The sequence below is a fragment of the Macaca mulatta genome, chromosome 2 (genome assembly GCF_049350105.2).
Source record: "Macaca mulatta isolate MMU2019108-1 chromosome 2, T2T-MMU8v2.0, whole genome shotgun sequence".
Classification (NCBI taxonomy): Eukaryota; Metazoa; Chordata; class Mammalia; order Primates; family Cercopithecidae; genus Macaca; species Macaca mulatta.
The window spans coordinates 117,325,389-117,344,999 of NC_133407.1; the positions used below are offsets into that span (position 1 = coordinate 117,325,389).

The 19,611-nt window shown below is 49.0% G+C and overlaps 1 protein-coding gene across 5 annotated transcripts in view; it reads left to right on the plus strand.

The window, feature by feature from the left end:
* CACNA1D (calcium voltage-gated channel subunit alpha1 D) overlaps positions 1-19,611 on the plus strand; it is a 327,158-nt gene that overhangs the window by 259,843 nt on the left and 47,704 nt on the right. For 4 of the 5 annotated variants that reach the window (XM_028844248.2, XM_028844250.2, XM_028844244.2 and 1 more), the window contains 5 exons: positions 1,379-1,525; positions 3,325-3,526; positions 5,754-5,912; positions 7,575-7,685; positions 15,994-16,077. In XM_028844248.2, coding sequence (XP_028700081.1) covers positions 1,379-1,525; positions 3,325-3,526; positions 5,754-5,912; positions 7,575-7,685; positions 15,994-16,077 — 703 coding nt within the window. Of the gene's footprint in view, positions 1-1,378; positions 1,526-3,324; positions 3,527-5,753; positions 5,913-7,574; positions 7,686-15,993; positions 16,078-16,546; positions 16,631-19,611 lie in introns of all 5 variants that reach the window. The other variant, XM_028844237.2, reaches the window with a different exon arrangement.

The window sequence follows — 19,611 nt, forward strand, 5'->3', positions numbered from 1 at the left end:
ACACATGTTGGCACGTCAGAAGTTTTGGTCATGAAATAAAACAGGCCTGTGTGCTCAACTTGTGGGTGGATAGATGGTGTTTGTTTGTTTTTCATTGAAGTGAAAATCACGTAACCTCAACCGTTTTCAGTATACAGTTCCTTAGCATAGAGTATCCGCGGCATTGTTGTGCAACCAACACCTATATCTAGTTCCAAACTTTTTGTCATCCCAAAAGGATGGATAGATGGCTTTTGTGGTGGAGAATCTATAAATGGCGGGAGTTGGGGAACCCTGAAATAACAATTATGAAATGCCCCAAATAGCTTCCATGACAGCCATGTGGATGATTTCCCCAAATCAGAACTTGAAACTCAACTCTCTGGTGTTCGGGAGCTGGCTCCCTCTTCTGACAGACTTTCTAGACTTCCTCTCTCCTGGCTCCTGTTAGCTATGTCTCTGCCATATTTCCATAGACAAGAAGTGGCAGAGGAGAGACAAGGTGGGAGATATTCATGCCTCCCATTCTGGGATGTCCAGTGACCATGAAGGCAGTCATGGAAGCCATTGCCTAAAGTTTCAGACTATGCAGAGGCCTGTGTCTCCCCACCCGTGAGAGACGTAACTGACTGGGCTCTGGCTAGGCTGACTGTGTGTGTACATTGGTTTCGGGTTTATTTTAAGCAGAAGGTGCAGTCAGAGAGCGCCAATTGCAATTTGGCTGTGTCTCTGCACCTCCAGAGGCACCATTCATGCACCATTCATGGTGTCCCTGGAGGTGAGCAGCCTAGCAGACACAGGCGTGGGGACACTGTTTCTTCCCTCTCGAAGCCTCTGTGTCTTCATTTATAAAATAAAGATACTGCACTTTATCTCTTCAGTTCCTTCCAGAAATGAAGTTCTGGGAGAAATAATTTGCCAGAAATAATGGAATTCTTTTGGAAAGAAAATTGGGAATGCCATTAGTAAGAAGAGAAAGGGATTTGATTAAAACTAAAATGCAGGAAGAATATACGTGGGTTTGTTTCCTAGAGCTTACAGAGTTCTCTATGGCCGAGCTTTGATCCTTCAGAGCACGCCTCAAGCCCGTTGTATATGAGACACACTCACCGTGCTGTGGTTTTTATCGGCCAACGACGTATGCCCGGTGCCTGCCTGGCTGCTCTGGAGAATACATGTTGCACTGGTAGTTATTCAGTGGTTATTTGAGCTGCAAAGTACATGAAATGCAAGGGCAAGGAGAGGAGAAACAGCGCTGGTGTTATGCTCAGCTGTGTGACTGGCGGGCGGACTGAGCGTGACCTGCCTGGAGGTGGGATCAGGGCAGTGTGTCCAACTTTATGCTGCTTCCATCTGTCATGTGTGAAGCCAGATGACCCACACCTGTTTTATTCTCCAGGGGACTTTTCATCCTCTACAAGGATGGGGATGTTGACAGTCCTGTGGTCCGTGAGCGGATCTGGCAGAACAGTGATTTCAACTTCGACAACGTCCTCTCTGCTATGATGGCACTCTTCACGGTCTCCACGTTTGAGGGCTGGCCTGCGTAAGTATGGGGAGCACACAGTCTTGTGCCCAGGGCTAAGCCCTCCCTCCTGGAGTCAGTCCCATTTCTGTTCTCCAGGGTCGCAGGCTTGCCCTGTGGCTTTTTAACCTTGGGCCACTTCTCAGTCATTTCTTGACCCATAGGGCCTCTTTCTGTGTAGTTGGATGATTTGTGAAGCAGGGTTGGTAGAGGTGCCCAGCAGCATCTCTGGGTGGGAGCAGAGAGGCCTGAGATGCCTCAGTCCTGTGAACTCCCACTGGATGTCAGGAAAGCTGCCATCCACTGCTCCCAAAGAGGCTCTGGATGGTGTCCCAAACCATTCATTCATTCACTCCTCATACTTTGTACTAATGTATGCCAGGTGCAGACAGTTGCTGTGTGCCATCTCTTTTACTGAGCACCCACTCGCTCATTTACAGACCACGCTGTGCAGAGGCTTGTGTCTCCCCATCCATTAGAGATGTCTAACTGGGCTCTGGCTGACTGCATGCTTAGATACCAGCTCCATGCAACATGGCGTGTTAGGCACTGTGGAGGAAACAGTGTCTAAACATGCTTCCTCGCCTCAAGTCCAAATCGAATCAGTGTCAAGTGGTCAATCCAGGCAGGTGGTCTGGTGCATCCTAGATGTGCAGAACAGGGTCCTGAAGAATGGCTAGGATGTTGATGGGTAAAGTAAGAAGAGCAGGTAAGGAGAAGTTAGAATTTGAAAGGGAGAATCCTCTGCGCTTTCACGTTGCTCTCTGCTTCTGGAGCTCCCACCCCCAGCTCCTGCCATCAGTGCGCAAACACACCTAGAGTCCTGGATACCTGGTCCGCATGCGTAGACGAGCTGCAGGAGGTGGGCAGGCTGGGCCTCACAGGCCAGCAGAGCTCTTGGGGTGTGTGTAAGAGTCAGATATTTTCAGGAGCTCCTGTGGGATAAAGAGGCAGTCAGGTGGGGCTTGTTCATTAGGGATTTAATCCTGGCGAACAGAGGCATGGAGTAAGACTCTTCATTGTATGTGGGCACTGGCTCTAGTGTCAGGCTTTGAACACTGTCCTTGAGCAAATCATGGTGGCAGCTGAGGAGAAAGGAGCAAACCTGGGACTTGGGGCTTAGAGGAACTGGCTCAACTCCTGGCTCTGTCCTCAAGGAGTGTGACTGTGGCACTTTGATGCCTCCCTGAATATTCCTGTAATGGGGATGGCAGTGACGTCTGCCTTCCCAGATGGACGTGAGGCTTCAGGGAGAGGCTGTGAAAGTGTCTAGCGCAGCCTACACATGGGCTGGGTGCCCCGGAAGTGTTGAATCTGCCTCAGGATGGGGATCAATGGACCTTGAGGGTGTTACAGTAACCCCCTCTTCCTGTTAAGAGTTCTGCTAGGCATACTTTAATTTTAGTGCATGTTTCCTTTTGGGGAAGCACCCTCCCTCTTAGTTCTTTGGAACTACTCTGGTTAGTCACGTATTGTCTTGCCAGTGTGTATAGTTTTCACTTCCTCCAGTGTCTTTATACATGAGATATTCTTCCTCTCTGAATAGAAAGGGGCGTTTTAGAATATTTGTGAGATCTTTTGATTTTCAGGTCCTCAGAACAGTCCCTCGATGATGACATCCCAGGTGCCCGCTCCTCTTAGTGCTGGCCGTTTGGGCCTGAGGTTGATGGGAGAGACCTGGTTGTGTCCAGCAGCCTTGGGGTGGTTCCTAGCCAGTGCTCATGAGAGGAGTTCAGGAGAGGGAGGACCTGGGAAGGCAGCGGGCTGGGCTGCGTGGGCTGGGGGCTTGGCAGGCCCTCACTTGGTTTTCCTCTCTCTAGGTTGCTATATAAAGCCATCGACTCGAATGGAGAGAACATCGGCCCAATCTACAACCACCGCGTGGAGATTTCCATCTTCTTCATCATCTACATCATCATTGTAGCTTTCTTCATGATGAACATCTTTGTGGGCTTTGTCATCGTTACATTTCAGGAGCAAGGAGAAAAAGAGTATAAGAACTGTGAGCTGGACAAAAATCAGGTTAAAGTCACACACTGTTTGGGCTTCTGTCCCTTGATCAGGGGTGGAGTGCCTTCTTTTTTGACTGATTTCCCCTATGCCCAGAGAAGGGCGCCCACATACTGTCTGTCCCTGGGGCTAGGGCCCTGTTCTAAGCACACCCTCAGCCCATTTGAGTCATCACTGCTGAGCGTTAGGTTTCCAGATACATATGAGACTTTGTAATTATGAAATCCATCCCCAGACCTGGTGGTATGAAATCAGAGTGTTTATGCCACCTGCCATGATCATGACCCACTAGTGATGGCTCAGAATCTTAGTTGGGATGCTGTGGCCACTCATGCAGGCATTCACAGTCCCTCCTGGGAGATGGTTTTTAAAGCCGCTTAGGGCAGAGTTTCTTACCCTTGGTGCTATTAGCATTTCAGGCTGGATGATTCTTGGTTGTGTTTCCTGGGCTTTTTAGGCTGTTTAGCAGCATCCCTGGCTTCCAGCTGTTAGACGCCAATGGTTCCTCTTCCCTTGGTAGCAGTAACCAAAATGTCTCCAGACATTGCCAAATGTCATTTTGGTGGGCAAAGCTGCCCCTTGTTGAGAACTGCTGACGTAGGGGGGAAGTACCCTACACTACCCCAGGGAAGTCAGTAACTTTGAATTTGGGACTAAGATTGTACTGGCATCATTCTTGATCTCGCACCGTGTTTTAGCCAATCTGGTGGAAGTAGGAGCCTTTTGCTCGCATGACGTGGCGAGGAGAGGGGCCCTGTGCCCTGGGCTGTCTTCCTGCACGTGCGCTGTGACCCTAGGTGCCCCCTCTGATCCCTGCTGGGGCTTGATCCCTCATCTCTAAATCAAGGGCATTAAAGAGCTGCTCTTTAGAGGTTCCTTGCAGCCCTGAAAGAGTCTACAAGATCGAGATTCTGTTCTGGGAATTTCCCCGGGTCCTCTATCAGTAGCATCTCTGTTTTGATTGTGACATCGCAAGCAAGAATGATCTGGTAGCCTAGGCTTCCTGAGGGGAAGTGGCCCTGGCACGGCAAGCCAACCATAGCTGGCTGTACCCACTGGGAAACGCGAGGACATGCTTTTTGCTTTGCAGGAAGATTTTGCTTTGAGTTGTCAGGGTGTCCCTGCAGACTCCACCAGTGATTGTCAGGGAGAGGTCTGGCCCAGCAATTTGCTCACCCAAGGAAGATGAGTGTCAGGGCAAGGCCAGGCCAGCCAGGCAGAGCCAGCACTGAAAGTGTGTCAGCCTCTGAGGTCCAGCGCAAGCTCGAATTGGGGGTCCCTGGAGTCAGCATGTGAGATCAGAGCAGCGCCGCGTCCCAGACACTGGGAACCTGTCCGAAACCTGCATCCAGAGTCAAAGTAGGAGAGTGGGGGTAGGTCTAGGTCTTGATGCTGAGCTGAGGGCTCTCGGGGCTAGCGGCTCCCTCTGGGCCTGCTGCAGAGGTTGGACCAGCCCCACTGCCCAGAGTAAGTGAGAAAGTGCTCCAGCTGGGTGCCAACCTGCGTTCAATCCAGCTGTCACTACAGTGCTCCAGCTGGGCCCCAACCTGTGTTCATCTAGCTGTCGCTACTGACCACGTCCTAGGGATTCTGAAATGAACACAAGCTCCCCAGCCCAGAAGCTCCCCGATGGACATGTAGGTAGCTCCCCATAAGATGTTTATTGTTAACACACTGTGGCTCTGGAAGGGTATCTCGTGTGGGTCCATCAGGGAGCAGCCAGAGGCTCCTAGTCTCAGGGAATGAGCCAGCCCCTCTAGTTCTTGTGAGTTTCTGTTCCTGTGGTTACTTGGCTTCCTTTCCTGGAGGACAGCAAGGCAGGGGAACTATAGATGGGATCCACCTATAGATCCCCCATAGGTGTGATATAGAGGAAAGGCAGTGATAAGGCCTGGATCCCGTCCTCACTCCTGCTTGTGTAGACACTGCAGGGCCTCAGGAAAGATAGCTAAAAGCTCTGAGCCTCAGTTTTTAGTAAGCAAAATGGAAGCCACATGGGTCGGTACCCAGCTTACCCAGAGATTGCTGGGAGGGTCAGAGAAGGGGGTGGAGGCAGGGCCCTCGGTGACTCAAGAGTGGTGCCAGTGGCAGGAAGGAGGTCACTCGTAATCATTTTCACCATCGTTCATGGCCCCTTCCCGGGAGCTGCAGGGTGAGCTCTTTCAGAGCAGATGACCACGGGGTGCTCCTTCCCTGGAAGTGCTCAGAACCCCATTTCTGCCCTTTTCTGCTGTTGCAGCGTCAGTGTGTTGAATACGCCTTGAAAGCACGTCCCTTGCGGAGATACATCCCCAAAAACCCCTACCAGTACAAGTTCTGGTACGTGGTGAACTCTTCGCCTTTCGAATACATGATGTTTGTCCTCATCATGCTCAACACACTCTGCTTGGCCATGCAGGTAAAAATGGAGACAGCCGTGGGGATCAGGTCCGGGCATTCCGCACAGCCCCGTGCCCCAAATGCTGAGGGTGGAATGCTGCCCTCACAGGAGGGCTTTGATTTTTCTGATGAGTCTGGGCTGTAGGTTGGCCAGAGTTCCGTTCTGGCTGACAGTTGTCACGGTAGGAGTTTAAGATCGTTCTTTTGTTGAAGAAATTATCCGTACAGCATGACAGTAGATACCATTTCCGTGGAGCCTGGCGGTGGCGCTCAATTATGTAAACATTTACCGTGGGCCTCCTGTGGTCAGGTAGCGGTTGAGAACTTCAGCTCTGGAGATACACAGCTGTTTCAATCCTGGTTTTACTCTGATTTTTCTGTGACTTGGGGAAAGTTGTTTAAATTCCCCGAGGCTTGTTTTCTTTTTCAGTAAAATGGGGAAATCTGTCACACCTACCTTAGAGATAAGGTTTACGCCATAGATAATTCCCCTCAGACACTTCGTTTTTTATTTTTCGTTTTTTGTTTTTCAGACAGTCTCGCTCTGTAGCCCAGGCTGGAGTGCAGTAGCGCGATCTCGGCTCACTGCAACCTCTGCCTCCTGGTTCAAGTGCTTCTCATGCCTCAGCCTTCTGAGTAGCTGAGATTACAGGCATATGCCACCGTGCCCAGCTAATTTTTGTATTTTTAGTAGAGACAGGGTTTCACCATGTTGGCCGGGCTGGTCCTGAACTCATGACCTCAGGTGATCGGTCGCTTCAGCCTCCCAAAGTGCTGGGATTACAGGTGTGAGCCACCGCGCCCGGCCCCCTCAGACTCTTTGATCTGGGCCTGTCACAGAGTAACACCCAATGTTGGAAAACAAAACATAAGTCACACTCCTGTCCTCAGGTGACTCTCAGCATGGCAGTAAGGTATTTTCCGGTTGATGAAGCATTGAGTTTGACCTGAGTTACAGCTACTTCTTATTCCAATGGAAGCAAAAAATACAATTCAGTTTAATTGGCCATGTCAGATTATAGTGTGGTATTAACAGTGAATGTTTTCAAAAGTTACATGCCTAGTCGATACTCCACGAGGACAGGAAGCAAAGACCAAGGTCTAGAGCCAGCTTTTGCACTGACTTTAAGAACTTTAGTACATCGAACCAGCTCTCAGTGCTGTCTGGACAGTAGGTCTAAAGATAGGGATAAATTTTCTGGCATTTTTCTTAATCTAAGAGTTCTTTTTGAATGAAAAGGACTGTGTGCTGATGTAGGGAAAAGTGTTAAATCAAGAAAACACTGCCTTTTATTCAACATAAACTTACATGGCATAAAATTTATCCCTCACCAAATTCTACCTTTATTCATAGACATTTTGGTGGTATCTGCATTGTGCTCTGGTCAAGGCCCTCAACATAAAGCCCTGCCAGAAGAAAGGGTGAATTCCCTTTATCCTGAGCAGAGGACATGGATATGTTTTCCCCCTTCATCATTCAATCATCCTCATCTTGTCACAGACCTGCCTGCACTCTGTGGGAGTTCACCACGTGACCTTGCAATGCCGGCGGAATTGCCGAGCGAGGGCGCTGGGCTGTGGAGGATGCCCGCAGGGGCACAGAGGGCTGGGAGCCTCCATGTGCAAGCACGTGAGATCGTGGCGGAGGCTCTGAGAACAGTCCCTCTGTCTTCATCCATAGCACTACGAGCAGTCCAAGATGTTCAATGACGCCATGGACATCCTGAACATGGTCTTCACCGGGGTGTTCACCGTCGAGATGGTTTTGAAAGTCATCGCCTTTAAGCCTAAGGTGAGTTACAGAACCCACTTTTCAAAGGCTGTTGCTGAGTCACCCTGGAGAAATACCCGCTTCCTGTTAGTCTTGTGTTACTGAATTATGCTAAATTGTTCTGGCCACTAACTGGGTTACCACCTGAGAACATTAAAATCTGATTAGAGCATGTGTGTACATATGGGAGAATGAATCTGTAAGAACAAAACCTCATGAAAACAATTCTGAGAAACAGAAGAAGGGAGATTAGAATTGGAAATTTGTAAACTGGAGATTATTTTGAAAGCCAGTTTTCTGTTTCTAGAATAATACGTATCATGCTGTGTCAGGGAAACCTGCCTCATTACTTGAGCACTAGAGAAAATGTTTGAACATAACCCATCAGGAAGAATTTGACCCTGATTATACTTTCAGATATCTAGTCTAAAGACTTTGGTTTTGTGTGTTCTTGGTCTACAGCATCCTTTTTACCCTTTAAGGGAAGTGCTGATACCAGCTGCAGACCTCTCACAGCCATACCATCTTTTGTTTGCTTAATTTAGAAAAATTTCTCCGACTTTAACACAAAATGAGACATGAAATGTGTTCAACTGTGCTGGACGACTCAACGCGTTGTATCCCCTCTGGGAGGGAGTGAATTCAGTTCCCCACTTGTCAGCGGCTGCCAGATAAGGGGCAGTGTAGTTCAGTGTCAAATTGCATAGTTGTGGAACTGGACTGGATTCAAATCTCTACTCTGGCACTTACAGCTGAAACAAGTTCCTTACTTCTCTGTGCCTCGACTTCCTCACCCATAAAATGAGGATGCTAATAGTGCTGTTTCATGGGGTTGTCATGAGGAGTAAAGAATTACCATGTACGCACTGCTTAACAGAGTGCCTGGCATGTAGCTCCACGCCGCAGACTGTCGGCCACTGCTGCTCCTACCCGCACCACTGCCTCCTCATCATCAAGCAAGGATGGTCCCTCACTCTAAAACCCTGGACAGAGGAGCCACATCAAGCTGAAATGTGGGATATTTGGCCCTCAGTTTCTTTCCCAGTATAGTCAAAAACTCAGAGTTAGAGATGACAGAGTTCAGTGACCCAGTTAGTTATCTCTGTGTAAGGTATCTGACGACACTGATTTAATTAAGTTAGACATGGATTATGAAATGGATGGTTTCACATACTCCATAGTTACATGAAATTCTAATTCCAAACTGTTCCTTTCTTTAATTTGAATTAATCTCTATGCAATCTTTGTCAGATCTTTGTGGACCAAAAAGAAAGGACATTTGTAAGTGATTAATTGGGGTGATTGCAGTGGGGTCAAATTTGGCACCTTATGCATGGCCAGATGTTATTATCTACTGTGACTTGTCCATATCTACATACATAAGCATTTCCTCCTTTTCCAAATTCATCTTAATTTCCTTTGAGATTTTGGTTTGCTTCCCTCTCACCTTTACTTCTTTGAACAATATTTGTCTGGACTGATGGAAAAGGTTGCAAAATGAGAACATTGAAGGTACTTGAGAAGTGTGACATGGAGCCTCTCTGTGGAACATTTCCTGGATACCTGGGCCATGTCTTCCCCTGCCAGGTGATTAAGCCTGAAGTTTTTGAAAGCTTGTTCCAGGCTGAAGAGAAACACATTCACCCATGGTGTGTGTGTGTGTGTGTGTATGTACGTGTGTGTGTGTGTGTGCATGTTTGTGCTTGCTCCCTTCAGCAGGCCAGTGCATTGACAGCCCAGTAGCGCACTGCCCAGTAGGCTGACAGTTGCCCGGAAGACCTCCAAACCTGGGAAGAGAGTTCAGTGGCATGCGAACAGACAGGTGATACCAAAGGGAAATGAGTAGCTAAGTTATAATTAGTACTGATAGATCAGAGTTTTTAAATGGTTGATTTCCGCTGGAAATTGTACTGCTTGTAGTTTTACTCAGCAAGATATCTTCATAGCATTAGACAACCTCACATTACAATTGGGAGAGCTTTTAAGACAGTAGCAGCAGCATCTCCACACTTGAAGAGCACTGTCGCTGCATTCCCCATGGCCAGGGGAGGCTGAGTTTATATCGTGTGCCTGATTGAGTGGGAGAGTATCAGTTCACCAAGAAGCAATGCCCTCCTTAAAATTTTTCCTGCCCTTTTTTTCTTGTTCTTCTCTTTAGTGTTCACAAGCCCAGCCCAGGCAAGTGGTCCCAAAGAAGCCAGGGAGGACTCCTCCCTCCTGGTCAGTGGGGTAGTCGGGCTGAAGAACAAGGTTTTCGAGGCTGCAGAAGGAGGAATATTCTGAGGAGATGGCCACATGGGACCTCAGCCTCATCTCAGGAGAGCCTTTGTCTCGTGGGAGGAGCTTTGTAACAGGGTTCCTCATGGCAGGGTTCTCCACCGAGTCAGGCATACCTTCTAGGAGGACTCGTCAGTATCTCTGTTAGGGGACACAGGACGGCAGGGTTTCAGTTGCTTCATAAAATAAATATACAAAGTGAGGTAAGACAAAATTCTTACTGGTAGGTGAGAAGTCATTCCTTCTCCAAAGGAAGAGTTAAAGAAAGTTGAGAAATCTGACCTTAAGGACTTATTTTATATAAAGGAGCCTGATGCAGAAACGGGGCCTCCTAAGAGAGCATATTTAGAGGGAAATGGCCTAAGGCCATGGGAGATGAGATGACCCAGCCTCTGCTAGCCCGGAGGGAAGTGGGAGGGGGACCGAGGGAGGAAACCCCACGCTGGGAGCCTCCATGGTGGAAGAGGCCATCTCACGGCCTGGGAAGAGGTGTTTTGGAGCACTGGTCGGGCAAGAGTGGAAGGTGGTTAGTAGCCGAAGCGCAAAAGCATCCTGGAAAAGCAAGCAGGTGATTTAGCTGATTGTGGGTTCCTGAAGGGAAAGTCCACCAGCTGGGCATTGACCTGGTGCAGCCTAGGTCATACTTTCAACTTGGGGTTGACCGGGCCTCTGTAGGGTTTTCAAAAGCAGGCCCTAGTTTAGGTGAGACACAAGCCCCATTCTCCAAGCCTTTCCCTCCAGCTGCTGGAATTCTCCAACAAGTTCTCTTGCTCCAACGAGGAAGATTGACTAAGAAAGGCCTTTTTCAAAGTGCTGGCTACAGCAGGTATAGAGAGCACTTCTGTGGAGTAAGAAGAGCCTGGTCTGTGTGGGATTCCCTCTTTGTGGGATGTTACCACCTGGCGTTTCATCCAGGCTGCATTCTAGGCCAGGTTGTTTGCTGCGGTTACCGGCCTTCTCCAGTGAGCCATACTTTGTTCCCATCTTAGTCCTTTAAAGCACTTTGATCTTGATTCTACCCTGAAAATATACTAATTTATACTCCTAGCTACTTGGGCTGGAAAAAGTAAGGAGAAATTAGGTCTGGGGAAAGAAGAAAGAGTTTTGGTGCTGTCCTAATGCTGCTGGGCAGAGCTGATGCAGAATGGGCACTGGGTCCTCTGGTCCCGTCTGCCTTCAAGGGCTCTGTTTGCTGCTCCAGGGTCCCCTGCAGGAGTGAAGCTTCTTCATGATCTTCCTAGAGTACCTTTTCCACCTGCCGGAGAGAGAATTTGATATTGTTTTTTTCAGTTCTTCATGACCCCATCTATTCTAGGAGATTTACTTTTAATGGCAAATAATACTTGAAACCAAATATTACTGTCTTAGGAACTTTACGTTGGGCTTCTTGTTGGGCTCCATCCTGTCCTTTTGACATTGAGGTTTCCCAGAGCCCTCTCCTGGTCCCCTTCTTGCCTGGTAAGATGCATACATGCCAGAGCATTAGTGGCCACCTCTGTGGCATGCGGACCTGCACTGCCCTTCTCTCTCCTGAGCTACTGTGCCTGGCTGCCTTCAAAATGGTCTCCCTGCCTCTGGCCTCAGCCCTTCTACCTACTCCCTTTGTAAGCCCAAAGCTGACCAGACCACTCTTGCAGTGATATTTTGGCACTGGCCACCTATTGCTTGAGAAAGCATATACCATTTTCTTAGTCAAATATTCAAAGTCCTCCACGAAGCACTGGCCCCTGTGTATTTCTGCCTTATTTCCTGCCATTCCCTCCCTGCCATTTCTTCTTCCCCACCCCATCCCAGAGTGTTGGCATGCTAGACCTCTCCCTGCCCATGCGCCTCTGCCTGGATGCCCTGCTTCCTCTTTGTTATCCTTGAAGGCCTGTGGGAAATGTTCTCTCCTGTGAGACAGCATCCTCACCAGCCCAGCCAGAGCCAGCCCTCTCGTCTGCTCGTGCATCTGTTGGGGGCCTACTATGCACCATCGTTACCAACACTACTCCATGTCTGCCTCTCTGTTTGTTGGTGAGCAGCTGCTTGAGGTCTCTGAGTCTTCTGTCTCTGGCTGTGTGGTGCCTCACGTGATGCCTGCTTCCTGGTGGTAGCTCAGTAAGATTGGTGGAATAAAGAAAGGAATAAAGGGATGATCCTGAAGGTGCAGCCTCTGGACATGAGATGATACCTGCTTTTCTATCGCAGGGTATCTGGGTAGAGCAGAGTGGAACACATCTTCCCTTAATCCCCCACTTACCTTTGGAAAGGCTTTTGCTAGTTAGAAAGCTGTCAGGCATAGTTTCTGCCAAAAGCTGGCACTTTGGGTTATCACTTGGGTCAGATGCTACCCAAATAATCCCTGCCAGAAACAGGGAAGAGATCTGGCTGCCATGGTCAATGACAAAAGGCACATTATTTATATAGGCTTCTTCCAATCTGCAGATGAGAGTGAATCTAGGCAGCAAAAGGAATCTGGACTTGGGCCACTTTTCTTGTTTCCCATTTGCAACCATTCCACAAACATTGCCCCCTTACCATGTGCCACACCTGTGTCATATCCTGGCAAGGGGTCCAGGAATTAGAAGAGGTGTACCTTCTGGGAACCCACTGTCCAGCAGGAGACAAACATTGATGGATGGTGAGAATAGTGTTCTTAGAAATAATGGTGCTTCCTGACCCTGAGGCCCACGTTAGTCTGATTTATAATTTTAAGAGTCAGAGTCAGAAATGTTTCTGCGTAACACATATTATTGCATGTGGCTGACTTGCTTGGTCTTTTCAGACAGGTAGAGCTGGACACAAAAATAATATAGATTTGACTGGTGGTTCCGCTTGAGAGGTTCTGGCCTCAGAATTCAGTTGCAGGAGAACACATCATCATAGGCCAAGAGGAGAGAGCAGGGAGAGGGGCCGGCCCTCTGTTAGGAGTCATGTCTTGTCTTATCTTATCTTCTGGTTACAAAGGCAATCTGGTGCCTTTGGTGGGTGAAGGGTGGGGGAACTGAGTCATACCACTTGACAGTGATTTTATTAAACAAGAGGCTACTAAATAGGGAAACAGTATGTGGGAAGAATGGGAGGGCTGGCATTTTCTCCCTCCCCTGGACTCCTGTCAGAGCCACCTGGTCAGGGCCTGTGATTTCAGTCACCTGCCTCCTGCTTCCTAGATTAAGGGTGTCCATCACCCTTCAGTCCATCAATCATTCTGATTTGGGCAAAGTTTTGTGAGTGTAAGGGGTTTCTGGAGAGAGAGTCAATGAAATTGCCAAAAATTTCCAACATCCCAAGGAAATGTTAAACCCCTATTGTGCTGATTTAAAGGGATTTTATCCATCACAGCACACCAGCATTGAGGATATCTTATAGGCCGATGGAAATGGCCTGAAGGAGAGAACACTGATAATTCTGGAGAAGAGGGAGAGAGGAGCTGTTCAGGAATAAAATCTCAAAGCCAGAGGCTGGCCTCCAGCACCCATGTGGTGGGTTTGGCCTCTGGGAAATGACATAAATAATGGAGAGAAGCGGTGCACACGGTACAAATGCAGGCGGGGCTGGGGCACACTCCACAGCAGGTGCGAAGGGCGGACCCTGGGTCTCCTCCGCCCTGTCAGTACTCTGGAGCTCTAGTTGCTACTCGTGACCAAATGTTTGATCAAGGTATAAATACCTCCCTAGAGGGGAGGGGAAGGATCACTGCACTTTCTTTAGCTTTTGAGTTACTCTTAACTCCGGGAAGAAAAGGGCAGGCTCTGCCCCTCCAAGTGTGGTCTGTGGCACTGCCACCAGTCGGAGAGTTGCTTGTTATCCATTCGCAACAGGGGCTGTCAGCTCTAACACTAAGCACATTGATTCAGCTGGCTTTCTTGTTAGGAGACTTCCTGGATGAAGGAAACTCTGCTGTGTTCTTTTACAACCTGAGGCTAGCTCTTGATCTCACCTCTGACTGCTGGTCTAGACCTCAAAGGCAGCCCATCTCTGCTCAGTTTTGCCAGTCAAGAATCATGAATTCATGCAAAGGAAAGCTAGAAAGCATAAGCTGTGCTGTTTTTAAAATAGACCTTCCCATTAGACTTTTATACATAGATTGTCAGATTTGGAGCTCACAAATTCCTTTGGTCTGCTGATAGATGGGCCAGGGAGGGTAGCAGTCAGTGAGGGTAAAATGGGAGAGAGGCACTGTGATTGTAGGGTGGGGAGAAAGGTGGAGAGTTGGTTAGAAACCACGGCGGTTGGGTGGGGGGATCTTACATTATTAAGATGAAATTTAAGAAGCAAACCCTAAGTCAGTGTCGTAGCTCCCCCGTAAATGCACCTGGACTGATGAACGGTGACTAGAATAAACGTCTCTACTCCAGCTGTTAGGACAGTCGGCACGTCCACATCTTCTATACTGTCGCAAAAGGCTGTGGCTCTGCAGTGGCTGCTTCTGGGTCTGCGTTTCATCACAAGTTTCTGGGACCTGACACCTCAAAGTACTTTTCGTTCTGATTTTCTTAATGCAGCTCTAAATGTACCCAGTTGTAAACATGCTGGGCCCTGTTGTATATAATTTGTACCTGAATTTTCGTTTCCAAAAAGTGTCCAGACTCTTTGGAAAAACACAGTTGGTTTATAGACAGAGCTGTTGATCTTGACAGCCAGTCCCTTGCCCCTTTGGCTCTCTGTGCAGTATCTCCCCACCTCCCTCTCCAACCAGGAGCTTCCCAGGGGTGTCGAGAGACCACAGGCACTCATTTAGCACCTGCTGTGCTGATGCTAGAAGAAGATATAAAATGTCTGGCACATACATATAGATTTTAAGTCACAATTGTGGGGATGTTGTACTCTCAAAATTGTTGCAAGATAGGAGGACCTGAACAAACAACCAAAGCTGGATGACAGGCAGGGTACAAGTTGGTGGACAAAGGAGACATTGCACATGCCAAGCACTGACTGGGTTCAAGGCTCCGGCTAGATAATGGGGTTAGAGAAGTTGGGGGACTGAATATGTAGCACAGTCATCATCCTTCAGGGCTTTTGGTTGGTAGAGCTACAGACAAAGACCCCACGTTCAGCAATCAGTACGTAAGAGATTCAGAGTCAGCATGAGGGAGTGCAGACAGCCGGGGCTGGGAAGGTTCCATCAAGGAGCATTTATCTGACCTTGAAGAAGGGTGAAGTTGAACAGATGGAGTTGGGGTTAGGCAGTTAGGATTGTAGAGACATCAGGAGGTGGGGAGGAACCTGGTGCTATTTTTGCAGGATGGGAAGGACTCCTCTCAGCCTAGACGGTGAAAGGTGGGAGGGAAAGAAAGCAAAACCTGAGATGGAAGAAGGAGCCTGTTGGCTTCTGTGGAGGACAGGGGAGCCCTGGAACATCCTCTTCATTCCATACTCTTTTCTACTACAGAACCTGCCTTGACTTCCCCCCACTAAGCACCACCCCCACAACCAGGAGCCAGTGTCTCTGCCACAACACTGTGCCTCACGGTGCCTGTGTCCCTGTAAGCCATTATCTACCCGTCTGTGTCCTCTACACTGAGAGTTCTTTGAAGACAGGGACTTGTGTCAGTCATCCTGCCACAAGACATGGCCTTTGTAATACAGGCTGGACTTGCAAGGACTGGAGAGCGTTGCTGGTCCCTTTGAAGGAGCACAGAAATGGAAATGTGCGCAGTGCCTGGTGACAGTGCTCTTTAAGTGGGGCGAGTGGAGATTCTAAGGAAGGAGTCCATCAGCTCATGAGGGTTTGGGATCATCCCTCTGGGTCCTAGGACAAGGTTGCCAAATTGCCTTCCTCGGCCCTGCAGATATTCTGCTTGGTTTGGTGCCACTCAGGACCATGAGTGTGTGTGCGTGCGCGCGTGCATGTGTGTGTGTGCGTGCACCTTCTCTCACACATAAAGGTGCACAACCACCCTGCTGTGCACCTTTCCACCAGTGGACAGTATTGTTACCTCCCCTTTGGCTTTCCCACTCCACCTGGGTGCCATGGGTGCGGCAGGGACTCGGATTCGCCCCTATATGGTCCGTGCGGTGGGTCATTCATACATGCTCATAAACGTCTGCCCTCGCCTGCTCTGTCCAGGGGTATTTTAGTGACGCCTGGAACACGTTTGACTCCCTCATCGTAATCGGCAGCATTATAGACGTGGCCCTCAGCGAAGCAGACGTGAGTATGCACCTGGCGTGGCCGCCACCTGTGTCCTCTCTTCTCTGTCTGTGCATACTCCGCTCCCTGCCCTGCAGTGGCATCACCTGGACAAGTCACAGATCCCAGTCACTTGATCTGAATCTAGGATTTCCTAATGAGAGCTGTAGGCAAGAAGCATTTCAGGGTAGAGCCTTATCCCAGGGCCTTTTGTAGACACAAATCACCTTTTGTAGGATAGGCCTTTTTGCAGCATTTACCCCGGTCACTAGTAGGCAAGGTAAGATAGGATGTCTCTAATTGTTTTCATTTGCTGTGTCAGAAGTGATACCCACAGTGGCGTATCTTTAACATGTTTATTTTAGGGGGATGTTTCAAGTAGCCGTGTGGCGCGATGCTAGAACGTTCCCCTTTTATAACACTGTCCTTTTCTTCTTTTTTCCTGTGGTGCTTCCTCTCCTCTGTGGCTTCTGAATGCTTGCCCTAACAGCACTATTTCACTGATGCATGGAACACTTTTGATGCCTTAATTGTTGTTGGTAGCGTCGTTGATATTGCTATAACTGAAGTAAATGTAAGTAGCAAACTTTGTGTCCTATATCGTGGTTGTTTTCATTCAGTCTGACTTAGAAGAGACTAGAGGCCCTGCCCTTGAATCTCCACACACTTTAGAAATCCAGACACAAATTTATTTTGAAAGACTAAGGATAATTTGTAGTTTCCTCTATCTCACCCCATCTCTATCTCCTTCCCCTGAGGAAGAGTGGGGAAGTCTATGCGGAATCGCCATTTGGTGCGAACAGTATTTCAAAAGATCCAATTAAAGCTATGAGGGCTGGGAGTTAATTGTGTGTCCGTGTGAATGTTGTTACTCACCAGCCGTGTGACCGTGGAAGTCATCCGAGTGCTGTGTGCCTCAGTCTTTCCAGCTGTACATGGAGTTACTGATGTGCACCCTTGTCCGCACGATGGTTCTGTGAGGGCACAGGTGGGAGACCCCACAGCCAGCTGTGCCCTGAGCGTATGGCGGCTGCTGCTGGTGCCCTCACCTGTACCGTGTCTGCTCTGAGTCTGACTGGTGACACTGGTGAACGTCCCATGCCCAAAGGGGGATGCCAGCCAGTGGAAGGCTGCTTGGGGCCAGGGAAAAGAGGGCTGAGTGCGAACCAGGGAAAGGGGGTCAGTCCACATTTATTGCATCCAGTAGATTCATTCGAGGGGGAACAAGGGCACTAGCAGCATTGTAGATGGAGTGAACCGCTCTCCCTAGAAGCACTCTGAGCACCTTGCGCCCTGCAAAATTAAGAAGCATGAGAAAGGGAGCTCCTCCTTCCGCCTGGCTCCCCTTGGGGCTGACCCGTGCAGACAGGAGGGGCTCAGGCAGGCAGAGCCCTGTCTACCTGATCAGTTCCCAGTTCATCAGCAAGTCTTAGCGGGCGTCCAGTGTGTGTGCCCAGGCTGTGCAGAGCCTTTCGAGAGAGTGGGCGGAGCACGGGGAGGGGCTGTTGTGTGGTATTAGCTTTTGCTCCACAATGTCCAGCCCACCCCCTGCCCCTGATGCTCTGCCTGGTGACATCTGCAGGGTTGAGGGTTATAAGGTCCATCCTGGTGCCCAGACAGCCTGCATCACACAAGGACTGTGAAATCCCTTTATGCCACCTGTCTGGGGCCATGCTGATCCTGGCGTGTGAATAGTAAGATAGCCACCAGCCTGGTAATCCCAAGACCTGGCAGTTGCAGCCCTAGTTCCGAACTGACTTGGATTCCAGCTACCTCACGGGCCAAGTAGGGTGAAAAACATCTACCACCTTGCCGCAGCTATGTTATAGTGACAAAATGATCTGAATATTTGGGAAAATGCTTGCTAAAAACCCCAAAGTTTTAGGGAGATACAAGTATTATTCTAAAGTGTAGGTTATCCCTGTAATAAGTAAAATGGACCGTCAGAGACTGTGCCCATGAGGGTGTGATTTAAGCCTCGTCACGCCACGCTATGACAAGGCACTCAGATGGTATTTTGCTAGACCTAGGTATACACATATTCCAACTTCTAAAGCCCAGACATGTAAATTCTACTTTATGTGAAATGTTCCATGTGTCAGCTATAAAATTGCCATTCATGATATGTAAATGATGCTTGGTTGTAAAATAAGCTGGTGCTAATGGGAGAACAGCAGGTCCCTAACTGGGCTGCCCTGAGCTCTCTCCCAAGTTTATGGCTAGACATCTGCCAGCTTAATCATCTCACAATGCAAAGTGCTTACAATCTACGTGGAGGTGTATTTACATGAAAATTCTGGAACATACCCTTCTGTGAGTCAGAGATGGTCTATAATGGAAACGAAATACAATAAACTAGCTCGGCATCTCTCCCTGGACTGCTCAGTGCTTCAAGTGCTGTGCAGGTGGTGGGTGTAAACACTTAGCTTTTGGGCACCAGGATGTGGCCAAGGTCTGTGCACCTGGGGATACCCAGCTTTCTCATGCCTGACCTGCCTGCTGGCTGTCAGGGGTGTAGCACCCATGTACTCAGGGACAGCACGCGCCCGGCTTCCTGGCTGCCTCACGTGTGCTGCAGACTGGCCCTGCTCCCCCCGCTGCCCCTGTCCCCTGTGGCCCAACTTTGTTCCTCGGTGTCTCAGTGTTGCTGTGTTCACCTTGCACCAGTCAGGAAAGGGGCAGGTCTATGCTGAAGGTTCTAGTTAGCATTTGACACTGGGGTATCTGTGCAACACAGGCTTTCAGGGGGGCCCTTGTTGGCATGCAATTAAACTTTCCAAATCATATAGGCAGACACTCCCATAATGTGCTTTCAGTCAGTGACCTTTTTCCTGGTCAACTGTGGCCCGAGACCAAATATATTCCTCAACCGTGGCAATGCCAGTTCCCTACCCCGGGCCAGAGCAGAACACCACCTTCAGAAATCTCAGTGTCTCCCTGCTGGGCCTTGGAACAGAGGAGTTGCTCAAGGCCACCTTCACATTTATTCCATCTTTCAACACACATTTCCCGGACATCCACCACTTACAGGCTCTGGGCTAGGCTGTCGGGAGGCGCAAAGATAAAAAAGGACTGGGTATCCTTAACCTCTGGTATAAAAACATGACAGTGGGACTGTTGGTTCCGACACCCACTCCCCTCCACATGTGGTTCCCCTGGGGAGCAGTGCACATCACATCCTCGGTGGCCTTGTCCCCTGAGCTGAGGGGTCAGCTGGGCATGAACACCTTTGGTTCATCGTTGGCTGGTTGTAGCTGCCGTAAGTCATCATTGTTTGCAATGTTTAACCTGCTGTGCTGTCTTCCCCAAACTCTGTTGATCTTTCTTTTCTGTTGCCTAATTGATTTTCATGTTGGTTTTATTTTTAGAAAATTGTAGCGGCAAGTATATATAAGCATATATACGGTGAAGTCGTTAAAGCAAAGCACTTCTAAAGACTGTGTGCTTGTTTTTGGCCTCTCCACCTTTGGTTTTCACTACGCTTCACAGGACGTGCTAAGGATTGGTTGCAATCACCTAAATTGTTCCCCATCCCATAGACTGTCATTTCCAGCC